This window comes from Numida meleagris, chromosome 3, assembly GCF_002078875.1.
Source record: "Numida meleagris isolate 19003 breed g44 Domestic line chromosome 3, NumMel1.0, whole genome shotgun sequence".
NCBI lineage: Eukaryota > Metazoa > Chordata > Aves > Galliformes > Numididae > Numida > Numida meleagris.
Genome location: NC_034411.1, coordinates 2,951,674 through 2,973,186, shown reverse-complemented (window position 1 = coordinate 2,973,186; position 21,513 = coordinate 2,951,674). Strand labels below are relative to the sequence as shown.

Here is a 21,513-nt window from a genome sequence, read left to right as displayed (position 1 = left end):
TAAGTAAATGGGAATGGGTTTTTGTCCATGTCAAAGCGATGAAGAAGAAACCCTTCAAAGAGAAAGACGTAAATTGCAGCCATTCCACACTTAATTGTAATCCTGTACAAAATGTCTGCCTTCCAGATTGCAGGCGTGTTCTATCTATCAGCAGTGCTGACTGGTCTGTCAAGACACACCAGGGTGGCTCCTTTCTGGGACCTGGATGAGAGGAGCTGCAGCAGAAGTGGAGGTGCCAAGGAATCATAGAATCATTAAGGCTGGAAAACACCACTAGGATCATCCAGTCCAACCCCAGCCCACCCCCACCGTGCCCACTGACCACGTCCCTCAGTGCCACATCCCCACGGCTCTGAACACCTCCAGGGACGGTGACCCCACCACTCCCTGGGCAGCCTCTGCCAGTGCCTCACCGCTCTGTCTCAGAAGGAATTGCTCCTAACACCCAACCTGAACCTCCCCTGGCACAACGTGAGCCCATCCCCTCTCGTTCCCTGGGAGCAGAGGCCGACCCCACCTCACACAGCCTCCTTTCAGGTCGTTGCAGAGAGCGATGAGGTCTCCCCTGAGCCTCCTCTTCTCCACACTGAACACCTCCAGCTCCCTCAGCCGCTCCCCATCACACTTGTGCTCCAGAGCCCTCACAGCTCCGCTGCCCTTCTCTGGACACGCTCCAGGGCCTCGGTGCCTTTCTTGCAGTGAGGGCCCAGCACTGAGCGCAGCACTCGAGGTGCGGCCTCACCAGTGCCAGTGCGGAGGGACGGTCACCTCCCGCTCCCGCTGACGCACGCCGGGCGCCGCAGCACTCACCTCAGGGCCGGCGCGGGACGACCGACGCTGCTCCGTCCCCAGGCGGAGCCCAGGCCCCGCCCCGCTCCGCGGCCGCCCCGGATGTGGATGTGTGCGTGGATGTGGACGCGGCCCCGCGCGGAAGCAGACGTGTCCGGGTTCCTGGCGCGGGGAGCGGTGCCGCGGGGCGGCATGAGGCGCTGCCGGCCCCGGGCGCTGCCGTGCGGGCTGCTGCTGCTGGCGGCCGCGGTGGCATCGGGCGGCCGCGCCCTCCCGCACCTCAGCGACGACGTCCCGTTCCGGGTGAACTGGCCCGGCACCGAGCTGAGCCTGGTGCGTGCGGGCTGCGGGAGCGGGGCGGGGCGGGAGGGCCCCGCTGGGAACCCGTTTTCGAGCCGCAGCGCCGAGTAACGCGCGGCCGCGTGGCCTTTTGCAGCCCACGACGGGCGTCCTGTACAGAGAGGACAACTACATCATGATGACCACGGCGGACAAGGAGCGGTACAAGTGCGTGCTGCCCCTGACGGCGGGCGGCGCCGAGGTGAGGGGCCGTGCGCGGAGCCGCGGCGGGCGGCCCCGGCGCTCCGAGGTAACGTACCGAAACGGGCTCTCCTAGGAAGAAGAGAAGGACTACAGAGGCCCGGCGCCGGGAGAGCTGCTGGAGCCGCTGTTTAAGCAGAGCAGCTGTTCGTACAGGGTATGCAGCCCCTTGTTGTGCTACCGAGGGTTAGCGCCGGGCCCGGGTTTGGCGTGTGGAAGCTTTGGTGGATGCGTCTCCGGCTTCACTTACCGACCCGGTCCAAAATAAGTTCTCCGTAATGCTGCGGTTTTATTATTCTTATGTTAAAATCCCATCTAGCTGCCCAATGGATTCGTACCCCCATCTCTTCTGTTCCAATAAGAATTTAAAGATGTGGATGTGAAGTGCTTGCTTACAGGAGCAGCGCAGTAACGTGCAGCGCTGTGATGGCAGGAGGTGCCCAGGGCTGCGGTGCAGGCAGCACACACAGCGTGCCCCTTCCACACAGCCCTTCTGTGGGCAGCATGGCTAAGGAAGCGCTGAAGGCTCGAACCACACGTGCTCCAGCATGAGACTCTTGACAGCTTTCCATTTTTCTGCCATCCCGTTTCCAAGACTCGTGTCTTGAGAGAAAAAAGAACAAATAGCAGACAGTACTGTACGGAGAACCAGAGCCAGGTGCAGGTGTTGTACCCAGAGGAGGTCACACACGAGTGCTTGAGGAGCAGAGTGCGTCAGGCCCCGTTGGTAAACAGAACATATGTACAACAGTTGCCAGAGCGGCTCAGTGCTGAGTCACTTCAGCTCGCCCCAGTGGTTTTAGAGCAATCTCAGTCTTTGCACCTGTGGTGGGTTTATTTCTGTTTCCGTTTTTGCTTTATCTGTGCGAAAGCTGAGGGAGCTTTGTCTGCTGTGTTCATCTGGAACCTCGTGAAAATGCTTAGGGAATGCTGAGACTGCTCACTCTGCTGCTGTTTTTGAGGGTGCTTTCATCCGCTAGCTCGGTCTGCATTCCGTTGCTGCAGAAGTCAAAAATGCGAGGGGAGATGTCATTTTTTAGGAGTAGCGCATCTAAACAGAAAGTTATTATTTTTGTTTTTCATTTTAAGATTGAATCTTACTGGACTTACGAGGTCTGCCACGGGAAACACATCCGTCAGTATCATGAGGAAAAAGAAACAGGACAGGTGGGTTCCTCCACGTGTAGCTCCCAGCCCCACTTTCGCTGGTGGGAGCATGCAGAGCTCCTCCAGAAGAGCTGGAATCCTAAAAGCATGGAAAATGATAACTTTTTAAAACTTCCTTTGCTTGTAGAAAATAAACATCCAAGAATACTATCTCGGGAATATGATGATGAAGACCCCATTATCAGAACCAGGTTTGTCTTAGATTATTTTACTAATGCTCGTGACTTCTTTTGTTTTTAATTACTATTGTTTGAGAAATATGCTGTAGAAAACTGATTCCCAATGCAAAAAATAAGTACAGTTCTGCAGATGGCTGTCTTAGAAAATGTATTGTTTTCAGTTAATTCCTTTTCAGCACCTTGAAGTTATCCATCCTGTCAGTTTGCTGTAATAAAAGATGGGATGCCAACCCACGCGCTTAGAGCCTTTGCAGGTAGATATGGTCCTTGGAATTGTTGGAGAGTGTTTATTAGGGTTTCTGGCACAGACCTTCAGAAATACTGAAGTGCGACACCAGGGACATAAGGGAGCTGAGCCCTGAAGTCAAATTACAGTCTAGAATAATTTTGTGAGCACTTGCATTTTTGCCCTGAAATTCTTGTGGGTGCCGAAAGTTCTGCGTTCGCAGCTGGCAATGTCTGCTTCCCTCAGACAGGGAGTATATTTGTTCAGAGAACTCTGAAAGTCAACAAACTAAGCATTCATTCGCCTGAGCTGATGGAAACAAGAGTGTATTATTTTTAATTCTAGGCTAGTACATAAAAGGTGAGCACCACCATTTTTTCTTCCTAAAATTAACTTTAGTGCCTTAATCCTGGAGGAGTTTTAGGGCTATTAATCCCATTTCTTCAAATTCCTGCTTCCAGCCTTCAGATATAGATCTTTGTCCTAAGAAGCTGTGTTGTTTGGCTTTTCTTATTAGTGAGTTAGTGTTTGTGTTGTCATTAATCCTGTGCAGAGATGACTCATTCTCTCTAGAAGCTGCTCTACAAGATGTCTAATTGAGTTTAAGAATTATTTTGTGGATTGTTGCGTGGAGAGGTTGCATGTGATGATGCTTTGAGTTGTCATGTCTTTTAGCATGTTGATCTTCCATCTTCTCTGCTTAGGTGGCAGATTTTATTCTTTCTATGCTTCCTATGCAGGAATTCACACAACTCTTAAAATAAAATAGATGGTGTCTCAAAGCATTGTGAGCTGAATCCACAGGTGTGATACAGTAAACTCAGAGCAGCAGAGGAGTGTTGCTTCTTGCTCCTCTAGTTTTGAATGGAGTCCAGACCTACTCCTGTTTTGTTCTGTTTGCTCTGGACCCCAGATCACTGTTTATTTCCTTTCTTTCCTCTTTTGCACCTGCAAGTTGGTACAATTGACTCTAGGCAGCTTATACATGAAGTACAAGTAAATAGACAAAGCATAGAAACTTCTCTGTGTGATTGTACCTTATTTTGAGTTCACGGACTTTATGCTTACCTCATTCTTAATTATTCCCTAGATCAAGAAGAGAAGGAAAAGCCAAAAGAAAGTGCAAAAGAGGCAAGTGAAAAACATCTATTTTAACTTTCGCCATCAATAGTGGAGGCAGTGTGTATGTGATGAGATTATATAAGTAGTTCCCTGCCAAAATGAGTTTAAAAAAATGAAACTTTTCCTGAGCTGCACTCTTCTTACTTTAGATTATCAGCTCCATCTCAAAAAGTGTATTTAGTCCAGCTGGTCAGATGTCTTACCCTTCTGTTTATTTTATTTATTTACTATTCAAGTGACACCAATCTTAGAGGAGATATGAATTACTTACTTTTCCTCTATGAAGACAGTGTACACATCCACAAAGTCATGTTATGGTCTAGCAACAGTTATTTTCCTAGCTGCATCAGAAACTGTACTCCCTTTTGTAATGTTTGAGCTATAAATGTTCAGCTGAGCCATGCAGCACCAAATCCCCACAAGATTTTTCACCTGACTTGATGGCCCACCCCTTAAAATGTTGTGCTTCTGTTTTTTATTAGAGAACTTTTCCTTTTTTTTGAGGCCCAAAAGCACAATTTGGAGTTAATGATTTAGTAGCAAAACAAGGTGAGTACCTGAAGCACGCTGGTGTTTGGGATTAGCAATAGCAAACCTGCCCTGCTGGCAGACGTGCACATACCTTATTTCCAGTTATCCTTCGTTTTAATTCTGAAATCAAATTTTCAGCTGCACGTTCTTTGTAATACCAGCTTAGATAGCAGAGAGTGGTTTCTCTTTTGCAGTGGATCTCAAAATACAGACATGCCTGTTTGGCTTTTTGGGAGGTAGCTGGGGGAGCAGACCCAAGTCAGTATGCATTCTGATGGCTGTGGCATTTCTGCTTCTTGGAAATGGAAGAAAATTGAATTCTTCTGGTTGTGTGCAAACAGCTGCTCTCTCCATTTGAATTTTGTGAGCAGGAAATGCATAGGTGTAATCTTTCAATATTTAAGGAAAAGTCAGTCCCATCAGAAAGACAGAAAGGAAAGACATTGATACCCTTTTAGTGAGCTCCTTTGTGCTCAACTAGAGTGTACCTTTGTTAGCACCTTTGAATACTGAGGTATAGAGTGGCTACGTGACTGGAAGCCAAGGAGTGCCCGAGCATTGAACTGCCATGTTTGTTCTGTCACTTCATGGATGTCACATCATTCCGTTCATGAAGTACAGTTGTCAAGGAGAGAGTCAGAGGCCTTGAGCAGGGTTTGAAAGCAGCATGAGGGGAGGTGTAGGAGGGTCCCAGCTCCCCAGGGTTGGCAACCCAACCACAGGAGGCACTACAGTCTTTTAGAGCTGAGCATGATTTGTTTTGTGCTGAAAACTTGTGCTAGATCAGACCAGAGTAGCCTAGTTTGTGGATTTAACATGGTTTTACACAAACAGAACTTTGGTAGCCAGGTGCGTTAGCTGCTTCAAACATAGAGCCAGGAAGGGAACTCCCTATCAGTTTGGGGAATTGATTTCCATAAGTATAAGTTTGCTAAGAACCTTTACTTTAAAAAGCATTTTGAAGTGAAGTATTTTACACCAATGTTTCAAACTTCATAAAGTGGGATTTACTGTCTGCTAGCCCAGATATCAGATAGCGTTGGATGCTCTAGGTTGGGTGTGTTGAAGGCTGTAGCACTGACACCTGCATGGCTTTGCAGCAGGCCCTTGCAGATTCTACATGGCCTGGCACTGAGCTGAAGGCAGCACCTGCTCAGACCTGAGCTGAGTCTGGCAGAGCTGCTCACAGCTCCTTATCTCAAGGCACCAGGGGGAACACGGCTGGCTTGGAGCTCTTCCAAAACGTTGCACCCAGCTGGGAAGCTTTCTTAGAACTGCAGCTTTGGGCAACCTGTGCACAGGAAGCAGCTGCCTTTGCAGTCAGGTTTGTAGTCAGATCTCACGTGGCTCAGTGCATCTGTGCAGCACTGAGCTGCAGGCAGTAAAGCAGAATGTGTTTGGATGTTAGAGCAAAACCAAGTCACTAAGCAGGGCTTTCAACCCAGTTTTGCTGGCTCTGGACAATGTTGTAGTGTTTTCTGTTTCAGAGGAATCAAAGGAGTTTTACTGCAATTCTTAACTCTTACTTTCTTTCACCTAGATACCCACAAAAAACATAGAAGGGCAGATGACTCCATACTATCCTGTAGAAATGGGAAATGGAACACCCTGCAGCTTGAGGCAAAACCTCCCCAGATCGAGTACAGTGATGTACATCTGTCACCCAGAAGCTAAACATGAGATTCTTTCAGTAGCAGAAGTTACAACTTGTGAATATGAGGTGGTTATATTGACACCTCTCTTATGCAACCATCCTAAATATAGGTACAGTATTCAAATTTTGGCTAACATTACCACTCCAAATTTTCAGCAGCTTCCATGCATGCGCATATACGAGCCTTCTATCCACCTGTGGTTTCTGGGGTGCAACGGTGGCACTTGTATGTACTTTTTTTGCAAGCACAGTTTTGCCAAGTCTTAAAAGCTTTCATCTTAAGCTGAGCAATATTTGCATTTTGGAAGTGTGCTGGTTGACTCCATATGAGAAGCAGAAGGAAAGTACTTTATTTTCAACAGGTAAGTTTCTAACCCTGTCATTTTGGAGAAGTACAAACCAGGGCCTGGAGGCTGCAGGCAGACTAAGAACACCCAAGCTCTTCTCTTAGTTCATGATTTCAGGCTCTTTGGGGATCATCTTCATGGTATTTGGATACTGCATGTTGCACATGTGCCCATATATGTGTGCATAGACTTCAACTTGTCTATTTAATTTTGGAAAACAAGAGTGTTGTCTTCAGCTGTAACCCTACTAACATTTATTTTACCAGTACTCCCAGCTTGGGGAGCTCCCACCTGTGCTTGTCTTGGTTTAGTGTCTTTGCTTCTGCTGTGTGAGTCATTTTTCACATGAAGAGTTCACAGTCTGTGTTATTTTCCAAAACTCAGGTTTAGGATTTTTTTTTTTCCTCCCCTCCCCGAATTGTAACATGCATCCAAAGGAGATCCTTAGTTTCAATAGTTTTGACCTTTTCAGGACTGTAAACAGAATTGCAAAGTACACGACATAAAAATGAAAGGGCAAGCAATCAAGTTCTGAATTTCCCATACACACAGGTGTCAGAACAGGCAAGTGTTTAGTTGCTGTTCTGAAGCAGGCCACAAAGTCCAAAGGATAAAATCTTTGACTATGCATTTGATAAATGCTTGCCACTTAGGGGGTAAATAAGTAATCTTGTTGTTAAAATTAATAACTGGTACTAAATATTTATCATGTGGATGGATCTGTTACTACTGTGCACTTGCCTACTGCAATATGTACTACCTGTGTACTATATGTATCAGCAGAACTGAAAGGGGAAGGCAGATTGTTTTCCTGTGGGATAAGAACACTGTCTTCAGCCACTACTCCCTCCCAGACATGGAAAGCTTTCTGGCCACTGGCAAGAAACACTTGAAAGTAAACACAACAAGATATTTGCTCTCCCAGTTATATCATCTTAGTAAAAATAGATGGAGATAGCAGGCTTGAAATGCTGCTCAGTGTCAGCAGAGGTCACAGCAAGCAAGCCTTGTTTGAAGGGTGCTTTTTTTGCCATGTTCCCTGAGACACCTCTGAGCAGTACTTCAGACACAGCCCTTTCTCCCTGCAATCATTGTCTTATCCAGTAATGCAGCTGCACTAACTTAGAAGAAGAATATCCACTGGAACTAGCTGGCATCTTCTTTGGTTACAATTTGACTTTTTTTAATGTTTTTTTTTTTTTTAATGGTGCCTTGCTTTGTGTAAAACAAGGAGACAGCTGTTACCCTGCTTCATCCTTCTGCTTTTCCTTTCTTGAGGTGAGATGCTTTTTGCATAGCTAACCAAGAGTGATAGAGCAATAATGGTACATATGCAGTGGAAAAAGACATGCGTGCCCTGTGTTTTATTTCTGTAGGAACTCACATCAGTTGTAGTTGTGAGAACGTTGAGGCTTTGACTGCGATGTAACTGCAGGAAAAAAATAATTCTGCCCCAAGCCAGTCAGAAATCTAGAACAATAAAACAAGCATGTTTTGTCTTCAAAGCACACTAAGTGATATGTCCATGAATTGTTCGGACAGGTTTAGGGCTTCCCCTGTGAATGACATCTTTTGCCAATCTCTGCCTGGATCCCCACTTAAACCACATAATCTGGAACAGCTGGAGAAACAGCAAGAAATGATGAAGATGCCTTTTAGAAGGGCTAAGGAGGTGGGTGATTTTTTATTTTAGGTTCGAAAGTGTTTATTATTCATGTTATAATGCACATAACGTGCAGTTCAGTGGAACAGGTTCTTTTAACCTGTGTTAGAGGACCGCATCAGACTTTGGAACAGTCTTCAAGTTTGTTGAAACTGCACGTAACTCACTTATCTGGAAGGAAAATGTATCAGTTAAGTTTGGGCGACTGTCTGAAAACTTCTTCTGTAGCCTTCTTAGCCTAAAGTTTGCAGAGTTGCTAAGGTTCAGACTTGGAATCTGTTATTCAGCTACACCTAAGAAGTGAAAGCATTTTGTGACTGTTTTCTTACTTCTCTGCATAGTGTGCCTCACATAGTACTAAGTAATTTCCTGTAGTTGGGAAGATTTCACAGGGGGCATGTATTGCACCAAGGGAGATTCAGGTTGGACGTTAGGAACAATTTCTTCTCTGCAGGAGTGGTCAGGCACTGGAATAGGCTGCCCAGGGAGGTGGGGGAGTCACTGTCCTGGAGGTGTCCAAGGAATGTTCAGATGTTGTACTGAGGGCTGTGGTTCAGTGGGGGAATACTGATGGCAGGTGGATGGTTGGGCTGGATGATCCTGGTGGCCTTTTCCAACTTTAGTGATTCTGTGATTTTGTATTAAATCTATCTATTGTATTTGTATATACTTCCATTTCAGGAAGAAACGCCTTCAGCAAAAGAAGAGAAGTTTTCTTCCATTCATAAGCCTGTTGCTATTGGAAGCCATCAACTATTAACTGTAGGAACAACCCTCATCTCCAAACTGACTGATGACCAACTTATAAAGGAATTTCTCAGTGGTTCCTACTGTTTCCACGGGGTAAGAAATAAAAGCTAAATACAGTCAAATAGCTACTCCTTAATTGCACATACCATTTTGCTAGTGTGGGTGTGTATATATATATAATATATAATATATAATTTTAAATATATAATTATATAATTTTATACAATATATAATTTTTTCCCTATGAAATTACTCCCTCAGTGGGAGGCAGGGTGGCCACAAGACCTGTTTTTGCAGTTTTTGCCCTGGATCTCTAAATATGCTGTCTTGGCTTCTTCCAGCTTAGAGCATCTCAGTGTTGCATTGTGCTGTAGCAAAACCTTCCTCAAAGCCAACTCTGCTATCTGTTTTTTGTCCTCTCTCCCCAGCAAATACTGCATTTCTTTCTGGATATGTGGTGCTCCTGGAGTGCTAGTTATAGGACTATTTTGTGTTTGAAGAGAAGAGCATATTTGGGGTGTAAATCTGTAGCTTTCGTTGGGATCTGGAGAGTGGAGAGTTGGAAAGCTTACTGTTTACAAATGATATTTCCCTGGTTTTCACATATTTAAATAGATCCTCGTTAAGTAACGTTTGCTTGGCTGTGCTGGGCTAAGTGCGAAGCTGAAGCAATAGTATCATTCTTCTATTATCTAAATAAAACACCAGTGCATAATTTACAGAAGCCACATCAAGTTAATGTTATAACAGCACTCTTATGCACATGGTAGCCCTTCGTCGCATCGGCAAAGGGAAGGTTTGTATACCAAGGTCTATGCTAGAAAGGTGTCTTTAATTTTTCTGTTGAAAACCGACTTAACTGAACAGATGGAGAAATTAGAATAGGTTGTGAGAGTTGTGCTGATTTTGTTAATGAGAAAGCAAGGGGGAAAAACAGAAAGGACTTAGAACAGCCAGCAAAGGCACCTGAGGTTCCCCCCTCTTTGAAAGAGAAAACATTTCTTAAAAAGAAAGAGGGGATAGAAGTAGTTCAAGGAATTTAGTCCTTTTGCAGCTCTTCTCACGAGTTTACTTAAAAATGAGGTCCTCTTTGCTTGAACTCCTCTAGTCCAACTCTCACCTATGCCAGTTATTCTAATAACAGTTTTTGTTTCGATGCAAATCAGGAAGCAGTGTATCTGATGAACAGGTTTGGAGTTTTACACCTAAAATAACCAGTGGTTTTGGGTCAGGAGGGAAATGGGGGCAGCTGTTTGGGGGTTCTGTTTTGGTTTAATGCTGAAATTATACCCTTCCCTAGGGTGTTGGCTGGTGGAAGTATGAATTCTGCTATGGCAAGTACGTCCATCAGTACCATGAGGTATGTGCACGTCGTGCTGTGTTCTGCCGCTAGATGGCTGTGGGTGGCGATGTTAGAGGATCTGCATTTGGTCTGAAAAAAGCAGCGTCCTTTTCTTGGCTGATCAACATCTTGGGTTTAAGCGTGGATTTCAGAACGTAAATCCTCAGTGCTGCATAAGAGTTTATGCAGGGTAACACAGGTAACTTGTCAGAGCACAGTGATAATCAAAGCTGAAAATAATGCGTGTCTTTCTTGTGGAAATGCTCTTCTGGTCACTGAAATACATTTATCAGCTTACACAGCCTGGATTGCTGTTCTGAAGGGACCATCAAGTTGAGTCTTGACCCTACATCATCATCCTTCATAGCTTGTCCCAAATGCAAGAACATGTCATGTTGACAGGAGCAGACTTGCTCTAGAAATGACGTTCTACTTGTTAAGACATCTTCACTGCTAAAATTATAGTATGAGGTCATTACCAGCCTTTCCTTTTTTAGGACAAGGAAAGTGGCAAGACTTCTGTGGTCGTGGGTACCTGGAACAAGGAGGAACACATTGAATGGTCCAGGAAGAATGCTGCTAGAACGTACTATGTTAAAGAAGATGGTACGCAGACAGTTAGGTATGGTTACAGTCACTGAGATTACTGCTCTGGTTACAAGTTCCTGAGTTAGTCTCATACGAGTGGCAGAGAAAAATAAATGTCAACGTCCACTTCTGCCACACGTGAATATTTACTCATAGATAAGCTGTTCTAAGCGTGTTGATGTTTTTCTCCCTAATCAACATGCCATACCAAGAAAGGTGATTCAAGACTTTGGATACGAGGCAGATTCTTCCAATAGTAAACAACTGTTTGCTCCTGTAATACTGAAATACAGCATTGTGCTTCTTTGTTATGCGTATTGGAGTTATATACTTGAAATTATGAGATACTCTATTAAACAAATTAGCTCTGTGCATAAGAATTGTGTTTACTATTTCCAAACTTTTGGGCAGGATGGTGTCTCATTTCTATGGAAATGGAGATGTTTGTGACTTAACTGACAAGCCAAGGCAGGTGACAGTGAAATTGAAGTAAGTTAACTTTTCTTTTCTTTTTAGTAAACTGATGCTTTTTATTTCTGCTTTCTTTTCCAGAAGGGAAAGTGGTGTATTTTATTTTATCTTTCATAAAGCTTAGAAAGCAATGGCTGTTAGCTGGGCTTAGTAAAAATGATACAGATAATAGGGAAATACATTTTATTTTTGTGCTTCTTAAACGCTAAAAACAGCCAAATTTCTTTTTTTCAGATGCAAAGAGTCTGATTCACCTCATGCTGTAACCATATATATGCTAGAGCCTCATTCTTGCCAATACATCCTTGGGGTACGTAAAGACATACGCGAATTTCCCAAGACCAGCTGTCACTTGGTGCAGGATGTCTCAAGGCACACGTTCCACTTTACGGAAAGTGTGAGATCAGTTTTGACTTTACTGACTGCCTTTGTTGGTCACACAGTTTCATTTGGTAGATTTTTGACAAACTTTACAGCTGCCATCTGAAGCAGGGCTAGCAGTGCAGTCTGCCCCTGACAGGGGAACATAGAGACTAGAGAGAAAGACACGGCAGCATTTCCAAGTGCACTGAAAAATGCTAATGTCATTTTAGCGTTCTTACTAAACCTTAGGAAGCTGCTGCTCCATGTAGTCACCACTGGGCACCTTAGACATAGGACATTTGCACGCTTCTTGCACTCTGTGTGATTGATCTTTTGATCTCTGTTGCAGTCTCTTGCAGAAGTTAGTTTGCAGTTATTTCATATTTTCACAGTTTAATATTTTGATCTCGTGTGTTCAAGGTGGAATCTCCTGTCATCTGTAAAATATTGGATACAGCAGATGAATATGGGCTCCTTTCGGTCCCCAGCTAAAGAACGGCACAGTCCATGAAGAAAGCCATAGCATCACCATCCCAGCCGGCCTTTTCCACATTAACATCATATCTGTGAGATGAGCAGTACAGAAGTGTTCAGCCAGCCAACCTCACCAGCAGATTTCTCCAAGATGAGGGACTCGTGAACCACTTTGTGTATAATTATGTGTATATAAGAGGTTATCGATAAACTTTTAACGATTAAAATTTTGTCTTGCACTCCTTGTTTGACTTGTGCGTGAGGCATTCTGCCTTGATCATCGTCATCATTACATTACAAATTACCGACTTTCAAAAGGCAAAATAGACACGGTCCGGCTTCAAGGGAGGAGTTCAACTGTGAACAGAAGGGGAAAGGGAAACCAGCACTTCTTGCTCAGGAGCCTTCAGCAGGCACAACAAAAATTCGTTGTTCTCATGCGCTTACTTAGTTTGTCCAAACACAAATGCTGCCTCAGTTTGACTGACTGGACCTGTATTAATATCAAAGTCCCTTCTCCTCTGAACTTACTTTGTCCCCATTCAGCTGTCACTTCTGCTTTCTAAGTCCTGTTTGTTTTGTTGTCTTTCATAGGTAATACTAACTTCATAAGGTTCATCTTACTGTATTTATTTTGCTGAACATTCCTGCTGACGTGAACCAGAGGGAATCTAAGGTATAATACTAAATGACTTGGGAGCCAACACGTGGCATACCCCTAAGGCTTTCTTTTCTTGAGAGGGAACATTGTAGGACTGGCAGAAAGTTCCTTCAGTGCTTTTACTGAGTGCCATATTGCTAGCTTGTTTTGAGTGATCACAGACCAAGCTTGTCCACACTAAGGACACCAGCTAACTTATGTTTCCTTTAGTCACAGCCCTGCAGTAAGACCCTCAGCATGTACACCATCCTGCTGAGAAACATCAAGGTTCCATCTGAGAAAGAACTTACTGAATGCTTTCAGATGCTTTCTCTCGAGTTAAGTTCCACCATAATGGTTGTGGGAGTTGTGCAAGGTGTGTAATGATGCATGTGCTGGGATGCACAAAAGCTGGGCTGTACTTTGGTGCCTATTTGTGCATTTTCAGTGCCTTGATCACCATTAGTTTGTCAGTCGGCTGGAGGTTTCCTCTTTCCTACAGTTGTGCAAAGTGCAGGCGTTTCATAACTGATGTCAAGCGGAAATCCACTGAGCATCTGGCATATGACCAGTCTGGTACTATCCGGAGTACCAAGTAAAGCTGTGAGACTGTTGCAATTGACAACTAAATTTACTCCCTTACATAGCAGAAGGGAACAAAGCAGCAGCGCAATGATAGGCCATTTAGATGCAAAGTCATTCTTCCTGTTCACATCCTAATTTTGGCTTGCTTGGCCCTGTTATGACTAGGACAGGGGAAGAGAATCTTAACGCAGATTTTGTATTACTGTTCTCTAATCTTGGAAAGCATGAGGAAAGTCATCCTTAAGTTTTAATCTTGTACTAAGCCAGCTTTTAGAAAACTGGGGGCATAAGAAGCAAAGACCTAACTTTAGAGATTTAAATTAGTTTCCTTGAAGCATTTTCACTTGCCTGAATAGCCCAACCCTCTCATTAGGCACCTAGCAAGAGCTGTTAGCAATCTGGGCCCCCTATTGACCCAAGGCTGCCTTTAGCATGCAATTCAACAAGTTGCTCCTGTCTGCAACTGGGCGGTGAACTGTGGTTAGGAAAGTGGTCTGTCAGAAAGCACAGATAGACAGGAAAAACCTGCAGCCTCCAGCAGCATCTTCTCACACTGCCTACGTGGATGCCAAAGGTGGAACTGCAGCGTGAGCAGCTACAACCAAGTGTCTTTAAACTACTTTGGGTACTCCCAAGTCAATGTAGCAGTAAGAAAATACAATGTTTAGCTTTAGCTTCTCTAATCTGTCTTGCTGATGGGCTGGCTGATTCTTAAGGAGGCTGCAGCCGCAGGTGGAAGTGCGAGATAGAATTGTGCAGCCCCTCATGGCAGTTCTGAGTTGAGACTGCCCCATCTCTATTTACCTGCTTTGAGGAAAGCCAGCATCAGTATGGCTCGGTGCTGTGCCAAACTATTAAGGTGTGAGTGCTCAAGCCCCAGGCTGTACGTGTGTGGACACTGTCAGACTTTGTCGGCATATATTGGGTTAGGTCACATTAAAGGGAAGAGAAACCGCAAGATACTAAAACCTTCCTGCACATCTGTTTGTTGTGGTAGATTAGATCAGAGGAGAAGATAAAGACATATACGCTGCAGAATTTAAAGAATTCCACTTCCCCTCGTGGCAGAGAAGTCCCCGGCACAGTGGGGAAGTGCAACCTCCACGACTAAGCAGCCACAGCACCTCAGTGTGCCACTAAAACCAATGAAAGTCTGCTGCTATTTGTGTGCTGTTGGCAAAACCACATACCTAGTTCTCCATATTGCTCAGCTTCTGCCACCCCTTGCACGGGAAGCGATGTGCTCACACGTCCCTGCCCTGCATCCAGCACATCTGCAAGCACAAAACCATGGAATCAATGGCCTCAGTCAGAGGCCTCTGCCATTAGCGCCCTGCGTTACATGACAAAGGCTTCACTGGACATCAAACAGCAAAACGATATATGAGGCAATCCCAGATTTACAACCATGTATTGCTATAGGAAAAAAAAGACTAGTTTTGCCAGCAATAAGCGAAGTCCATGACTGGATAACAAAGATGAAAAGTAAAGCAAGTCACTTACCTTTGCCAGTAAGGGTCAGCAGAGGGCCTCGACACCATCTGCTCCAAGCTAGCACTGCTGCACTACAAGTCTCTCCAGCGCTCACAGAAAACGAAGATTTTTTTCAAGTCATGAGAGTTTCTTCCTCTTGTCCTTACTGAAAAGAACTACTGTGTGGTGCAGCACCTACCACGAGACAGGGACAGCCCCGCAGACAGCACCGGTTTCCTTACATGGCTTTTTTGGGAAAGACTTGACTCAAACTCACAGGGACGAGGAACACTTTTCTTTTTTACCCTCTCCCATATCTCCCCTACAAACAGCTGAGCTGGGAAAGAACCAGCGTGGGAGGAGGAGGAGGAGGAAAGATTCACACAAAAAAACAGAGGGCACAAGAGATCACGAGTTGATGCTGCTGGAAGTAATTAATTCCAGCATAAGCTTATGTTCTCATACGTTTGAATCTGGAAGTAAAACTCCTTCTTTGACGCTCTTCTAGGCAGGTCCTGGGATGTGAGAACCTCTCAGTACCAAAAAGAGGGAAAAATGAGCTTCCTTGGGTGTGCAGAAAGCACAAAGTGGAACCGCAGCCCTGTGGGTTTGGGGACCAATCTGCTTAGATTTATGCCTGAGATAGTATGCAGGGTTGCATCTCAGCCTGAGAGGCATTTGTTTCCTTGCTCATTTAAGAATCACCAGTGTGGAAAATGCAGACAGCAGTAATAGCACTGATGCAATCTGCAATTAGCCAAAGGAAATCACATCAAAGGAAAGCAGATTTGTGAAAGTGAAATGCGCCGCTTATTGAAGGTATTTATTTCAATGAGAAGAGTTCAAAGAATGAAGACTTTAAGCCCCAGAATACCAGATTCATCCTCACAAAAAAGATTATCAGCAATAAGCACCAAATAACATGTTCCCCTCTCCCCAGCTTATCAGCACAGGAATGCTTAAAACTCCCTGTGAGTCAGTAACTGGCGGACTCCTACAAAACCCAACCCTGTGTAGAACAGAGCCACTCACTTCCTGCTAGGACCTGCTAAATGGCCATCAGGCAATGGAATTGGGATTTTCTGTAGAAAGTAAGAGTCATATGATGAGTGCTCTTCCACCTCTACTCCAAGACAGTGCTCAAACACAGCAGCCGTGAGACTTCAGACAACAGGGATTCCTTCTAGAGCTAATTCCTAACTGCCATTTAAACTCACAAATTATTATCTGCATGACTGAAACAAGAAGCAGAGAGATTATGTATGTAAGGCATCAGCACAGCTAGATATAGCTGAAATGATGTGGCGGCTCAGTGTGTGAGGCAAAGCAGTCCCTGGAAAGTTTCACCTAGCTCAAGGGGCAAAGTAAGGCAATCAGGCTTGGAAATGGTTTTCTCAAATGGTACAGAAACATGGGGTATTATTTTAACATTAACATTACAACAATAACATTTGGATGCCTCGGTTCTGCCCTCAGCCACGTTGTTTGTATTTTGCCTCTTCACTCGCACAGGGCTTTCTTGCGTGCTGCTGTTCCTCTGCAATCCCCCACATAGTCCTGTGCTAGAACATAGCTGGTCCGTCCTCTCAAAAGAAGGGACTTCAGAGTGAGTTTCAAGAACAGAGTGGCTGTATTCCGGTCAAGGAAGGACGGCTCATCAGGGAGACACTGCTGTCTACAGGAGGTCACCTCTGGTTCAGTCCTGACCTGTCCAAAATGCTCTTGACTTCCTGCCTCCTGCTGAAGCAGGTTGGGATCTGTCTGGACAAGGCATGGCTTCAGGGGAATTCCCACAGCCTGGCTGGGCAGGAAAGTGCCCAGTCTGACTCCAAAGGAGACACAAACAACCCTGGGGTTTTCCAGTCCCTCAGGACTGGACAGGAGAGCCTCTGAGCTATCACAAGAATTCCAGTCACTGGTGGTTACAAAACAGTGGAAACATTTTTTTTTTTTTTTTAAGAAGAAAAAGCAGAGCAAATGACAGCACTCAATGTCTTGTGCAATCTGTTGACTCTCCAGCCACCGACATCCTGACCTGAAGCAGCTGTACACAAAGAGCACACCTTTCAAGGCAGCACTACAGATGCAAAGAAAATCTCCTGTTCCTCTCCCTGCTCAGACGGGAGTGAGGCTTCCAGCAGCAGTGTGACCAGCTCCCCTGTTTTCAATCTAAGCCTAATGACACTTGTTTTTTCTTCCCCCTCCAGGAAGGCTAAAAACAGTGCAGTAGGACATCCATTACAGAGTATCCTCCACTAAGCATTGGTTCTCTTTCCTACCTTTACCATAACTGCAGCACAGCAGCCAAAATCCCAGAGGATACCTTGGGAGCAGGTCGTTTAGAACGAACTCTAAGCCTTAAAACAAGCAACTCCCACGCCCCATTTCCCCCTGAGCAATGGGCTCCCATTGGCAGGAAGGTTTCTTGCAGTGAGAAGGAAAACCCTGCTGCAGGCACCCCACAGCCCGTCCCGCCCCGCTGCCAGCATTACAAAAGCAGCAGTGGGGCTGGGCAGCTCCAGATGCTGCAGCAGGGCTGCGAGGAGAGCAGGCACTGGAAGCACAAGGTAGCTATTAACTGTCTTTCATCTGTAGGTGCTGTAAGGCTTTGACACCTCCAGGCTGGCTTACTGGTGTGGGATGCTTGGTGGGGCTGGTCCTAGTTCTGGTCCTGGTGCTGGCTCAGGACTACCTAGAAGGGCTATGCTTTTCCTCTCCTTTCTTCTTCTCAGTTAAATGTGAGGATCCTGGTCTGGTGGCTGTTAAAAAAGGCTATGGTGGCTAAAAGGGGCTAGGATAAGGCTCGGTCGCTCTACTAATGGTGCACATTTCCATGTAACAAATAGAAGACACAGTGTGAGCAAACTCCCAAGGAAGACGTGGGGCAGGAGAGGAGCCGAGCGGCGAACTTACCAGGCTCGGGGACGTCTCCAGAGATGAGCGAGTATGCAGGCAGTGACCTCTCCTGCTGCAGGGTGCCACATCCAAATCCCCAAAATTCATCTTCAGAGCCAGTCTTCTCTTTTTCTTATTCCTACAGGTGAGATTAAATCAATGTTGAGTGGGAAATTCAGTTGCGAGCCAGGATGAGAAGCATGAGACCTGCACGCAGCATTTAGGACAGCGCAGTTCAGATTGCACAACGGGAAGTCGTTGCTGCGAGGGCTGCTTACAACCTGCCTGGGGAGGGGGAAAGGGATTTTAAAACAGCAAACACTCAGACTCATTACAGTGATCTGAAATATACAGTACTCTACTTAGATCCTTCTGACACCTCTGATGACCTCGTATTGCGTCTTGAACATAGTAATGAAGCAAGATATGTTTTTGTGTAGATAACGAGAGATTCAGGTACGACTAATGAAGCAATTTATGCACTTGCAAGTAAAGTAGGATACTTTAACATATTTAAAGGATACCCACTTGTGCAATGTAGAGCATATTATAATGATGGATTTTATGTTTCTTTTCTCCAGGATGAGGATCCTTATTGGAAGTCTTTATTTCTACTTCGTTTCTTTCTTATTCAGTAGAGTAAATGGATTCCTAACTCAGAGAACATCTCCAGCGTCTTCCTTCCTATTTTATAACTACTCTTACTTAAACTTCTCTTCTGTAGCAGAAGCACAAGCTCCCAAAACAGCAAGAGTTCTCAACTTCTCACACAATGCAATTGAAAAAATAACCAAAAGAGACTTTGAAGGTTTTGATGTACTGGAAGTTTTAGACCTTTCCTACAATCACATTAAGGACATTGAACCAGGTGCATTTGAGAACCTGCTCAGCCTTGTTTCTGTGAATTTATCCTTTAATGATAAGAATCTTCTGGTTCCTGGTCTTGCACCTCACCTGAAACTCATGCCGACCAGCGGAGCCCCAGGGCCTTCACAGATTTGCATGTATTTTCAAAAATCAGCAGAGGCCGCTCTGAAGCCTCCTGCACCAGCTGAACTGCTGCCACATTTGGAAGATCCCTCTGATCTGGGAAGTGTTAAACCAAGTTTCAGACGAAGAAGAGCAGAGGAAAATACAACTTCCCCTCCAACAGCCACGCTGAGGCCTGACACCTGTGCAGCACCAATCAACGGGTTACTTGATCTGTCAAGGAGCAAACTGTCTGATGAAGAGCTGACGGCAAAACTGGATCCAGACCTCTGCCAAGCTCAGCTGGGTGCTGTTTTGGAGTTTAACATTAGTCACAGTGAGCTGGAAATGGATCTTCTCTCTCTGTTCATCCTGTTTTTGCCAATGGAAGATATACAGTCCGTTGATGCCAGCTACAACAAAATAACAATTAACAACATAGACGTTGAAGCGATCTGTCACTTCCCATTCAGCAACTTTTCATTTTTAAATATTAGCAACAACCCCATAAACAGCTTGGAAACCATGTGCCTCCCACCAACCATTACGGTCATTGATCTGTCCTTCACAAACATTAGTACAATACCTGCGAATTTTGCTAAAAAGTTATCTAAATTAGAACATATGTACGTTCAAGGAAATCAGCTCATATACACGGTACGTCCAGAAAGCCTCAGTGCAACCCCTAAGCCTCCCCCTGGAACTGTACACATCAGCGCCATTTCCTTTGTCAGAAACCAGGCCGGTACACCCATCGAAAGCCTTCCAGAGAGGGTAAAACACCTGAAAGTGTCCAACTGCTCCATTGTAGAACTTCCAGAATGGTTTGCCAACAGAATGCAAGAATTACTATTTCTGGATCTCAGCAGCAATCGGATTTCCATGCTTCCCGACTTACCTATCTCTCTGCAGCATCTCGACGTAAGTAACAGTGATATTAAAACGATACCTCCTAGTTTTAAATCTCTCTCCAACTTAACCACATTTAATATTCAAAATAATAAAATTACAGACATGCATCCCGAATACTTCCCGTCAACTTTAACAAAATGTGATATTAGTAAAAATAAGTTGAAGGTACTGTCACTAAGCAAAGCCCTGGAGAACCTCGACTCTCTTAATGTTTCTGGAAACCTACTAGCCAGACTGGAACCTGTCAGCCAGCTGTCTGCACTCGCTAACCTGGACAGTAGCCACAATCTGATTTCAGAACTCCCTGACCACTTTGGGCAATCTCTCCCAATGCTGAAGTATTTTAATCTGTCAGGGAATAAGATCTCCTTCCTACAGCGCGGCTCTCTCCCAGCTTCTCTGGAGGAGCTGGACATTAGCGACAATGCCATCACTACCATAGTGCAAGATACTTTTGGGCAGTTAACAAGCCTGAGTGTTTTGACTGTTCAAGGGAAACATTTTTTTTGTAACTGTGACTTGTACTGGTTTGTGAATGTCTACATGCGTAACCCACATTTGCAGATAAATGGCAAAGACGATCTCAGGTGCAGCTTTCCACCAGACCGACGGGGCTTGCTGGTGAAGAGCAGTAATCTCACACTCCTGCATTGCTCCCTGGGCATTCAGATGGCCATTACAGCTTGCGTGGCCATCCTGGTTGTGCTGGTGCTAACAGGCTTATGTTGGCGCTTTGATGGGCTGTGGTATGTGAGAATGGGCTGGTACTGGTGTATGGCAAAGAGGAAGCAGTACAAGAAGAGGCCAGAAAATAAGCCCTTCGATGCCTTCATTTCATACAGTGAGCACGATGCAGAGTGGACGAAAGAGAATCTACTGAAAAAACTGGAAACTGACGGGTTCAAGATATGTTATCACGAGAGGGATTTCAAACCGGGGCATCCTGTTCTTGGCAACATTTTTTACTGCATAGAGAACAGCCATAAAGTCCTTTTTGTTCTCTCTCCCAGTTTCGTAAATAGCTGCTGGTGTCAGTATGAACTGTATTTTGCTGAACACCGGGTCCTGGATGAAAATCAGGATTCCCTCATTATGATTGTGCTGGAAGACCTCCCGCCCAACAGTGTGCCTCAGAAGTTCAGCAAACTCAGAAAGCTGCTGAAAAGAAAAACCTACTTAAAGTGGAGCCCCGAAGAACACAAACAGAAGATTTTCTGGCATCAGCTAGCAGCTGTCCTAAAAACAACCAACGAACCGCTGGTGAGAGCAGAAAATGGACCCAACGAGGATATAATTGAGATGGAATGAGAGACAAGGACTCATGAAAACTGCGCCTGGAAAGTCTGCAGTCCAATAAAAGTGTTTCCATGATTACCTTCTGCAAAGCCTGCTGTGTTGCAACTGGGGTTTGTCTCAGGTCAGTTCCAGGAGAGGTTACTGATGGCTTTGTAGGATGCACGTTACTCGATCTGAAAAAATAATCCACGATCCGTAGGGCTGAGACCTGAGCACTGGCAAACAGCCTTTCATTTCCAGGTGCTTGATTTTCTTCAGCTATTACTAACGTTTCTTAAAATGTTGTGGTTGTCACCTGAAAGGAAGAACAGCTTGAGTCACGCTGCATATCCTAACTATCTTTTGGAGATTACTGCAGAGATAATAAGAAGTAGTGTCATTCAAATACAACGTGCTTCAGATCCTTAGTTCTAGTACAGCTTCAAATAGAATGCACTGTGGTTACAGCCAGGAAAAGCACAAACTGCAATAGTATCCAGGTAACACTTTCCTTCTGTGGGTTAGCACAAAAAGATTAAAGTCTGTATAGCCATCTGA

At 45.0% G+C, this 21,513-nt stretch overlaps 3 protein-coding genes and 1 long non-coding RNA gene across 5 annotated transcripts in view; 2 read left to right on the top strand and 2 right to left on the bottom strand.

Annotated features, from left to right (window-relative positions):
- Nucleotides 1-939, bottom strand: part of ASB3 (ankyrin repeat and SOCS box containing 3) — a 26,424-nt gene extending 25,485 nt beyond the window's left edge. The window contains exon 1 of the mRNA XM_021391971.1: nucleotides 811-939. The gene's annotated coding sequence lies outside the window, so the exon portion shown is untranslated. The remainder of the gene's footprint in view (nucleotides 1-810) is intronic.
- Nucleotides 895-12,445, top strand: ERLEC1 (endoplasmic reticulum lectin 1). The gene is made up of 14 exons (XM_021391974.1): nucleotides 895-1,122; nucleotides 1,226-1,330; nucleotides 1,406-1,486; nucleotides 2,419-2,496; nucleotides 2,624-2,687; nucleotides 3,992-4,032; nucleotides 6,095-6,318; nucleotides 8,098-8,227; nucleotides 8,900-9,061; nucleotides 10,269-10,328; nucleotides 10,808-10,932; nucleotides 11,310-11,387; nucleotides 11,604-11,679; nucleotides 12,153-12,445. The coding sequence occupies exons 1-14, from the start codon at nucleotides 898-900 to the stop codon at nucleotides 12,222-12,224; spliced, it is 1,521 nt and encodes a 506-aa protein (XP_021247649.1). The 5' UTR covers nucleotides 895-897; the 3' UTR covers nucleotides 12,225-12,445.
- Nucleotides 2,442-18,885, bottom strand: LOC110396358. Its single transcript, XR_002436936.1, has 4 exons — nucleotides 18,754-18,885; nucleotides 14,935-17,938; nucleotides 14,622-14,705; nucleotides 2,442-2,575 (listed from the first exon to the last, which is right to left on the bottom strand). It is a non-coding gene; the product is annotated as an uncharacterized LOC110396358 (long non-coding RNA).
- LOC110396349 (toll-like receptor 2) lies at nucleotides 17,379-21,513 on the top strand. Of its 2 annotated transcripts, XM_021391960.1 has the most exons (3): nucleotides 17,379-17,471; nucleotides 17,751-17,944; nucleotides 18,381-21,513. In XM_021391960.1, exons 1-3 carry the CDS (start codon nucleotides 17,427-17,429, stop codon nucleotides 20,986-20,988), a joined length of 2,847 nt encoding a protein of 948 aa, XP_021247635.1. In that variant the 5' UTR covers nucleotides 17,379-17,426; the 3' UTR covers nucleotides 20,989-21,513. The 2 variants fall into 2 exon arrangements, with proteins under 2 accessions (XP_021247635.1, XP_021247636.1); XM_021391961.1 differs by lacking the exon at nucleotides 17,751-17,944 and having other exon boundaries at nucleotides 17,414-17,471.